This window comes from Adiantum capillus-veneris, chromosome 12 (assembly GCF_014529385.1).
Source record: "Adiantum capillus-veneris isolate H3 chromosome 12, ASM1452938v2, whole genome shotgun sequence".
Taxonomy (NCBI): Eukaryota; Viridiplantae; Streptophyta; class Polypodiopsida; order Polypodiales; family Pteridaceae; genus Adiantum; species Adiantum capillus-veneris.
Window position 1 is genome coordinate 52904787 of NC_140942.1, and position 10154 is coordinate 52914940.

General features: G+C 46.8%; 1 protein-coding gene across 3 annotated transcripts in view; it reads right to left on the reverse strand.

Annotated features, from left to right (window-relative positions):
• The window catches only part of LOC147445745 (FKBP-like peptidyl-prolyl cis-trans isomerase family protein), a 52742-nt gene extending 45600 nt beyond the window's left edge, over window positions 1–7142 (reverse strand). For all 3 annotated transcript variants that reach the window (XM_086525171.1, XM_086525172.1, XM_086525173.1), the window contains exons 1-2: window positions 6987–7142; window positions 6421–6582 (exon numbers count right to left, since the gene is read on the reverse strand). In XM_086525171.1, the coding sequence (XP_086381297.1) occupies window positions 6421–6582; window positions 6987–7074 (250 nt within the window). In that variant the 5' untranslated portion in view covers window positions 7075–7142. The remainder of the gene's footprint in view (window positions 1–6420; window positions 6583–6986) is intronic.
• Window positions 7143–10154: the final 3012 nt, after the last annotated feature.

Consider the following 10154-nt stretch of genomic DNA (forward strand, 5'->3'; position numbering starts at 1 on the left):
TGGGCCACATTGCACTTTTGGATGCGGTCCCAATGAGGATAGATGGTCAGATGACTAGTGGGAGCCCAACGGAATCATTTCCTAAAAATTAGGGAACTGCTATTTTGGGCCGTGAAATGTGTTTGCGTCATTACCTTCGGTATGACTAGGGGAACATTTTATTACTCTGCTGCAAAGTCACCTGATGCACCAGTTGACAGATTTTTAAGCAGGAAGCCCAGTGCGGGAAAATTGCATGTATGAGTGCCAAGTGGCACTTTTTGGTCAATTTACCAAGTCCGGGAGAACAGAACTCGTAACTGACTTTCTGGAGCAATTTTGGAGGCTGTTAACGCTGATTTTCAGCCATTTCTCTCCATTTTTGAGCTTCCCATGACTTTGCCTAGGTCCAAGGAGCTCATTTTCAGCATTGGAAGGCATCAAATGCGTGTTTACAGGGCTGTTTTGCTTTGCTGCCTTTTCAGCGATACGCAGGTTTTGGCAGCCATAGAAATCTTCCCCTTTTTGCATCTATTTGTTCACAGATGCATTACATGTCAAGGGCAGCAGAGGGGGCGCTCGATTTATGCTGGGGGGATGCTTCATTGAGAACCTATCACATGTTAAGAGCTATGGAGTTCTTGCTTTCCTCTCTATGTACGGTGTGGTGCTAGGAGTGTGCACACTACACACTGCTCTCTCTCCCCCTTACGTGCAGTTATGTGATGCCCCACAAGAGGGCTCTTCATTTGACTGATGTATAGCTGTGTGGGTTCATGCTTTTGTGCTGAGGCAAGAGCCTCCTTGAGCAAGAACAAGGGTAGCTAGCTGCTACTCCAAAGCAGGCACCGGTGAGGGTCATAACCTCACCGTACAGGTGCAAATTCAGCGTTGTGTATGCACTGTAAAATTGACTGTTTTTCAGCCATACGGACGCCAGAACCATTGGGAATAGTGCCCCACTGGCAGAGGACAGTTAGGGGACTGTTTGGGGCTGTTTTTAGGGGACTGTTTGGGGCTGAAAACAGGGCAAAAACCAGTAAATACAGCGTGCTGAATTTACTGTTTTTGGGCAGGAATCAGAGGGTTTATGCCAGTGGAAGTGAGTTCCAACAGGGGAATTGGTTTCGTGCAAGTTTTGGGGCTGTTATGTTGCCGAAATTTGGCCAAATCAAGTGGTATCTAGTTGGATATAGACAACAATTCCCAGGACTCTACTTACCCTCTCAAAGTATAAAGAAATACCGAAAGGGGCGCCAATTTTGGGGCCTACAGGTTGTCGGGCCTCGACGTCTGCTCGGGGCATTCTAGCTTACGAGCCGTGTGTGTATTCAAGTGTTAATTCCCGTCGCAGGTTTCCTTTGCAAAGTGCTTTGTGTGTGTATCTAAAGTAAAGAATTTTGGGTGAAAGCCAACGCCTACCGCCCCACGGGCCGGTTTCAACTCGGCAGCCAGATGAGCATGCTTCACAACAGACTTCACAACCCACTTCTACCAGAGGTATATTAGTGGACAGAGCCACTGAGCTCGGGAGAGGGAGAGCTAGACGTCCACGTCCACGGGGGCGACCACGACATCGATGGAGGCTCCATCAGAGGATCAGGACTATTCTAGCATGACATGGGAGACGCCCTGTACGACTATTTACAGAGGCGGACATCGATGAGGCTCTTCAGTGACCAATGCAATACTTTCTCGAACAACGTCCGATCCTCGGGCATGGATGATGATGATGATGATTTCAGTCTGACGATTTTAATCTTTTATTTTAGTCTTTCACTTTATTTCATTTTATTTTTGTACCCAGACATTGGATTAGATCCACAAGGATTCAATCAATTTGGTCTCATAGGTCATTTTGGCCTTTTGAAAACGTTTAATATAACATTTCATTGCATTTCTCTCTCTCTCTCTCTCTCTCTCTCCCCCCCCCCCCCCCCCCCCCCTCTTCAACAAAAAACACAGCCATTTTTTGACCTAGTAGATAGCAGTTCACTCTTTTGATCATAACTTCTTCATCCGAACTCCGATTTGGGTGATCTATAGCCTCAATTGAAGAGCACGACGCCCTCTACGCATTGATGTAAACACAGAAATTTTCAAAGTAATGGAAGGCGTTTCTGTAGCAGCATTTCTGAAGTGAACAGGTTCAAGAAAGTTGACTCTCATCTCTTATTTGACATACAATGTCTTCCGGCACTCGCAAGGGTTCTTCTTCTTCAACAAGGTCCACAACCATTGTGGAAAATGATCCAAATCTCCTAAGGGTGGAGATAGCAATAAACCACCCAACCAACGACATCGGAAACCATGATCATGGCATACTTGGTATCGTTGCAAGAGACCGTAAACAAAACAAGGCGAAGACTTACGAGCACTTGCAATGGAGAATGGCGCACTCAACGTACTTGTGGTTGAGAATGAGAATCTCAAGAGGACACTTGAGATGCAAACAACACGTTTGATGCAACTTGAAGAGGAAGTCAAGGAATGTAAACGCTCTCTTGTGAACTTGAATGCTTTGAAGGAGCGCATGAGGTGCCATGAGCAAAGTAGAGATTGACCATGTATTGAAAGAGGAGAAATTTAACACCATGAGCCGAGATGTATGCGACATGAAAAATGTATGCAGAGGAGCCTCCTTCCACCTCAACCTCACCACCAACAGCCTCCCCTTCCCCCCCCTCTCCCCCTGCCTGCCGACTCCTCCGCTCCGCCCCCTCCCCTACCCCCTCTCGTCGCCTCAACTGCCCCTGCAACCTCCTCTCCTAGCCCTTCCCACACTCCACCACTAGCTCACGGGACACTCCTGAGTAACGAGCTGGCTCGGGAGGAAGTGTGTTGCCTGAGGGCACCACTTTTGGTGCAGACTTCTCCTTTTGCTACAATCCCACGCGGGCTGACCAGTCTCAATCTTTCAGAGGAGGCTTAGAGCAATCACCTGATATGGAGCCGGCAATTCCCTACTCGATGAGGCTTTCACGCGACGGGGATCCCCGTCTCATAGTGCTCGCTCAAACACAATTTTGTGCATGTTCTTCAAGGTTCAATGGGAAGGCCGCCTCCACAGAGTCACTGCCGAGGCACCAGAGGCTTTCAGCGGAGTAGCGTTGTGGGTATCAGTGGGAGGACTTGTGTCATAGACCCCGATCGATCTTGAATCGAGACGCTAGCGGCTCTAGGCTTAAGAAAGCCGCCCTTTGGTGCGAGTGCAGTGGGACCCAAGGGAGTAGTTTTGGCGGGATCTTTTTACTCCAGCTGATTACCCGGGGACCCTTTTCTTTTGGTACACAACTCGGCGGGGTTGCCATATACTATTAGCGTTGAGCGAGGCTCGTTCTGTTCATTCACTGGTAGGACGAGGGTCTCACATCCGAGTTCTTGGCAGGATTTGGAAGCTCTTGTGGGACAACAGATAGTTGAGACGAGTCACCATGTTCCAATGGCTAGTTGCACATCGAGCTACTGCAATCAATCACGAGTTAGTTGGTGCACAGTGGTCTTTCGGTAGTATGTGCCGTCTGTGACCACCCACTTGAGACTCAACGCAATTTTCTGTGGGATTTTCTCATGGCACATCAGGTTTGGCTTCAGGTTCTTCCGATGATGTCTCCCTTTACAGCAGGATGCTCCTAAGGAGCCTCCATCTACCTCAGCCTTGCCACCGACAGCGTACCTACATGGAACCATTTTGACCCTTTACAGCGGGATGCTCTTGAGGAGCCTCCTTCCACCTCAACCTCACCACCAACAGCCTCCCCTTCCCCTCCCCCCCCCCCCGCCTGCCGACTCCTCCGCTCCGCCCCCTCCCCTACCCCCTCTCGTCGCCTCAACTGCCCCTGCAACCTCCTCTCCTAGCCCTTCCCACACTCCACCACTAGCTCACGGGACACTCATGAGTAACGAGCTGGCTCGGGAGGAGGTGTGTTGCCTAAGGGCGCCACTTTTGGTGCAGACTACTCCTTTTGCCACAGTCCCGCGCGGGCTGACCAGTTCCAATCTTTCGGAGGAGACTCAGAGCAATCGCCTAATATGGAGCTGGCAATTCCCTGCTCGATGAGGCTTTCACGCGACAGGGATCCTCGTCTCATAGTGCTCGCTCAAACACAATTTTGTGCATGTTCTTCAAGGTTCAATGGGAAGGCCGCCTCCACAGAGTCACTGCCGAGGCACCAGAGGCTTTCAACGGAGTAGAGTTGTGGGTATCAATGGGAGGACTTGTGTCATAGACCCCGATCGATCTTGAATCGGGACACCAGCGGCTCTAGGCTTAAGAAAGCCGCCCTTTGGTGCGAGTGCAGTGGGACCCAAGGGAGTAGTTTTGGCGGGATCTTTTTACTCCAGTTGATTACCCGGGGACCCTTTTCTTTTGGTACACAACTCAGCGGGGTCGCCATATACTGTTAGTGTTGAGCGAGGCTCGTTCTGTTGATTCACTGGTAGGACGAGGGTCTCACGTCCGAGTTCTTGGCAGGATTTGGAAGCTCTTGTGGGACAACAGATAGTTGAGACGAGTCACCATGTTCCAATGGCTAGTTGCCCATCGAGCTACTGCAATCAATCAGGAGTTAGTTGGTGCACAGTGGTCTTTTGGTAGTATGTGCCGTCTGTGACCACCCACTTGAGACTCAACGCAATTTTCTATGGGATTTTCTCATGGCACATCAGGTTTGGCTTCAGGTTCTTCCGATGATGTCTCCCTTTACAGCAGGATGCTCCTAAGGAGCCTCCATCTACCTCAGCCTCACCATTGACAACGTTCCTACATGGAACCATTTTGACCCTTTACAGCGGGATGCTCTTGAGGAGCCTCCTTCCACCTCAACCTCACCACCAACAGCCTCCCCTTCCCCTCCCCCTCCCCCCTGCCTGCCGACTCCTTCGCTCCGCCCCCTCTCGTCGCCTCAACTGCCCCTGCAACCTCCTCGCCTAGCCCTTCCCACACTCCACCACTAGCTCACGGGACACTCCTGAGTAACGAGCTGGCTCGGGAGGAAGTGTGTTGCCTGAGGGCGCCACTTTTGGTGCAGACTTCTCCTTTTGCCACAGTCCCGCGCGGGCTGACCAGTTTCAATCTTTCGAAGGAGGCTTAGAGCAATTGCCTGATATGGAGCCGTTAATTCCCTGCTCGATGAGGCTTTCACGCGACGGGGATCCCCGTCTCATAGTGCTCGCTCAAACACAATTTTGTGCATGTTCTTCAAGGTTCAATGGGAAGGCCGCCTCCACAGAGTCACTGCCGAGGCACCAGAGGCTTTCAGCGGAGTAGAGTTGTGGGTATCAGTGGGAGGACTTGTGTCATAGACCCCGATCGATCTTGAATCGGGACGCTAGCGGCTCTAGGCTTAAGAAAGCCGCCCTTTGGTGTGAGTGCAGTGGGACCCAAGGGAGTAGTTTTGGCGGGATCTTTTTACTCCAGCTGATTACCCAGGGACCCTTTTCTTTTGGTACACAACTCGGCGGGGTTGCCATATACTATTAGCGTTGAGCGAGGCTCGTTCTGTTCATTCACTGGTAGGACGAGGGTCTCACATCCGAGTTCTTGGCAGGATTTGGAAGCTCTTGTGGGACAACAGATAGTTGAGACGAGTCACCATGTTCCAGTGGCTAGTCGCACATCGAGCTACTGCAATCAATCACGAGTTAGTTGGTGCACAGTGGTCTTTCGGTAGTATGTGCCGTCTGTGACCACCCACTTGAGACTCAACGCAATTTTCTGTGGGATTTTCTCATGGCACATCAGGTTTGGCTTCAGGTTCTTCCGATGATGTCTCCACTTTTTGCATCCAGCCAATACACATGGGGTGTTGCAGCTTGGTTTAGACTCACGGGCCTAGCACTTCGCTTGGAGATGGCTTCAGTCAACAGGATGATCGTGATACAGGAGGGCCGGCCTACACTCCAGCCAACCACAAAGCTAGTCCCTCAGGAGTGGAGCAGAGATAGAGAGTGGTGTTGGGAGCTCATTTGCAGCCTGACACTATGGTTCATCTAGCGAGCCCACTACTTCCGCATCTTCGAGGTTCGACAAGTCCCGGCGGCAAAGACTGTCCGTGACATTTGGCTGGAGCTGATCCACACACTCAGGGGCCAATTTGAGAGACTCCAAGGGCAGCTCTGATTGCATGCTGATTGCATGCGGTCTGCCTAGGGCCCTTCTTCACCATGGTTTATCGCACGCCTAGATGGCAGTTCCGTCCACCAATGTGGTTGTTCCCTCCTCCCTTCTCCTGATTTAGCCATCATAGTACGTATCTTGTTTTTTCATTGGGAGAGTCTCCCCACATGTTGATGTAGCCCTCTCTAGCAAAAGCAGTTTGTAGCCCATTGGGCAAGTTTTCTGAACTAATAGCAGAATCTTTTTCTTGGGGAAAAAAAACATCAATCACGTGATGGCAGATACAAGTAGAAAAAAGTGAAAGCTACTTCAGTGTTTCTTGCCTGATGCTGCAATGGTTGTAAACATAGCTGCTAAAAAAGCTTCTCGCCGTATGAGCTTCAAATCGGCTTCTTGAATTTGGATCACCTCAGAAGATGCTCTAACCTTGCATTGCTTTGAATCTGCATGAATGCTTGTTGGCCGTTTCGATCTTTGAAAAACACCTAAGAAGAGGAACAAAATCTGTTGACTTCCAAGAGATAAACTTTCAGCAACTCTCTCTCTCTCTCTCTCTCTCTCTCTCTCTCTCTCTCTCTCTGGTTCGATTTTCAATGAGCCATTGTGGCTTGACTATCTCTTCTGTCTATAACTTATATTGGTAACTTCATCTATGGCTTCCAGAATTAAAAGCGCACATAACATAGCAGGAATGTAAAGTAATATTTCGTTCTGCCATTATCATTCACCTCTCTTCATCCATATATAACGACGTAAGTTCAGAAAGCGAATCACCCACAGAATGTCAAAGAGGGTCATTCTATCTCTATGAAACACCCAAAAGTCCTACAAGGTCTTTACACACTCTCTCTCTCTCTCTCTCTCTCTCTCTCTCTCTCGGGTAAAATACCGGGCAGATGAACCGTAGAGAAGAGCTTGCAAAGAGGGAGTGCCGTAGCTGTTGTAGAGAAGCTGGTACCCACTGCCAGTGCTGCCATTGAAGTGAGGTAATCTTCAGGAGCTTATTGGGTTATATATATCTATCATGGATATACATAATAAGCGTGTTAAGAGCCGAGTCCCACTTTGAGTTAGAGTATTGGTTCACAACACTTTTGAACAAGAAGAGAAGAACTCATAAGTCTTTGCAAAATACTACTTTAAAAACTTCATTCAAGAGGAGGTTACATTTTATTGCGTCAAAAATAGTGGAAACTATCTCCTCTTTTTTCATTGTTAGTTTTTCCTTTGTTTTTGTAATACAAGCAAGATGTCTTGTATTAAGCGCACTACTAGCATTTACGAAAATGTTCCCTTGATGTTGTTAATATATGCATGTGTGTAGGACTGCACATTAACAAAATCATTTTAATACCTCTAATTTCCTTGATGTGATGTGAGACTCGGCTCTAAATAAGGTTAATGAACGGGTTTTGCATACTTGGTGTATTAACATCCACCCTTCAAAACAAGACAGTGCAGATAAATTAAAAAAACAGATCCCAATCCATTGTGGTAGGGTACCAACATGCGAAGCCTCCTTATGTTCAACAACCTTCATAGCCACACAGTAAGCATATGTTGAGAACTGTTGGAATTAGGGTTGCAAGAAAACACACACAGCTTGGAGAAGACGAGAAAGCTCAAGGCACACAACAAAGAGTGTATTACTTAGTGTGCAATGGAAAAGATAAGTTAGCCCTAGAGTGATGGGCATATATACGATGCACGGGGGGAACAACCTCCTAGTGAGGGAAAAAATGTTCGGCGGTCCTAAGTGTGTTCACACACATCACTACCACATGTATATGGTAACAAATTCCCCTTGGTGCGATGAACGAGAACTGGTACATAGAGTAAAGGGAAGTGCCATGCCTGAGGACATGATCAATCCACAAGGGGGAGTAGACCAAAGCTTTGCGGAAAGCCTCGAACTTCTTATGAGACAATACCTTTGTGAAAAGATCTGCAAGGTTGTCCTGTGTTGGAACATAAGCCAAGCTGATCTCTCCTATTGAGAGCCTCTCCTTGACATAGTGATAATGCACCTCAATGTGCTTTGTGCGAGCATGAAAAACTGGGTTCCTCGCAACTGCCAATGCGCTCTGACTGTTAGTGTAGATAGTGTTGGCAGTGTCCTGTCCAACACCCAAATCACCATAAGGCATCTGAGCCATACACACTCAGTCGTAGTTGTCAAAACTGCCATGTAATCAGCCTCACAATTGGAAGTGGCCACAGGAGGTTGCTTCTTGCTCAACCATGATATACATGAATTGCCCAGCATGAAACAAAAACCACTTGTGGACACTCGCATGTCAAAACAACCAGCCCAATCTAAGTGCAAAAAATCATGTAACTCTGGTGGCAATGATCCCCCCTTGGGATAAAGCAAGCCAATATATAAAGTGCCACTCAAGTAGTGGAAAATCCTGTTGACAGCATGCCAATGCTTAGACCCTGGGCTATGCATAAATCTGCTGACTTGTGAGACTACAAATTGAATATCGAGCTTCGTGTTGCATGCATAAATGAGGCAGCTAACAACAATTTGGTAAAGAGTGACATCTGTAGGATCACCAACATCATGAGGACTCAATTTCAAACATGTTTCCATAGGAGTGGCAATAGATTTGTAATCCTCAAGTCCAAACTTACATAGCAATGTCTCTATGTAACTTTTCTGACACAATGCAATACCACCATCACACTGCTTAAATTGAATACCCAAGTAATGATGCAACAGCCCCAAATCTTTCATCTTGAAAGTAGCATTCAAATCAGCCTTAAATTCAGCAATATGTCTTTCATTTGGTCCGATGATCAACAAATCATCCACATAAAGAACCACAATGAGAAGTACGTCACCCTCATGCTTTACATACAATGTGCTTTCTGTTGGATTGTTACAAAAGCCTTGTTTTACCAAATGAGTGCCAGCCTTCTCATACCAAGCACGAGGAGATTGCTTCAACCCATACAAAGCTTTGTTACATTTACACACTTTTTTATCCTCTTGTCCTTTCTTGACAAAACCCCGAGGCTGCATTACATAAACTTCCTCAAATATGTCACCATTCAAGAAAGTAGTACCAATGTCTGATTGATGGACATCCCAACCAAAATGAGATGCCAATGCACATAGAAAAAACATAGTATTCATACGACAAGTGGGAGAAAAAGTCTCTTCATAATCTATGCATTTTTGTTGTGCATAACCCTTTGCAACAAGTCGAGCCTTATAGCAATCAATCTCACCAACCGGCTTGCGTTTCAAATTGTAAACCCACTTCGTACCCATGGCATTTTTCCCACGAGGAAAATCACATAAAGTCCATGTGTAATGCATTTTCTATAAGTGCATCATATTTTGATTGCATGTCAGCCATCCAATTTTTTGAATTTTGTGCTTCATCAAAAGATCGAGGTTCCTCAACATCATGTAAGCTAGACACAGCCAAAGCATAACAATATGATGCATGGCGAGAGCCTTAATGAGTGTGACTAGACAAAGGTGCATCCAATTTACTATCACGCAATGTATGCACCAGCCATTTTGGCATACCTCTAATATGCTCATTTTCAACCCTTTCCTCATCAAGTACAGCATGTACATCTACATCGGGAATAGGATGATCTGTAACATTTTCAGCCCTTTTCTCATCAAGTACATCATGTACATCTGCATCAGTGATAGGATGATATGTAACATTTTCATAAACCTCCATAGGCTATACATTTGCCTCATCGGAATTTACATTTGAACTTCCACCACTGAAAAGAGGCAACAAAGTGTCATAAATGTCCTGTGAGCTTACATTATCGTCTCTTGTACATGACAGCAAGGGCTGAACAGAATCTTCCACAAACACAACATCTCATAAAACTAGAATACGCTTTGTTTGTGGATGATACAACCTGTAACCTTTGCTTTCGGCACTATAACCAACAAAGATACAATTTGACAGCCTTATCATTCAATTTTATGCGTTGTGTTTGTGGCACCAAAGCATATGCCAAACAACCAAAAACACGGATGTGCTCAACAGAAGGTTTTTTATCATACCATGATTCATAT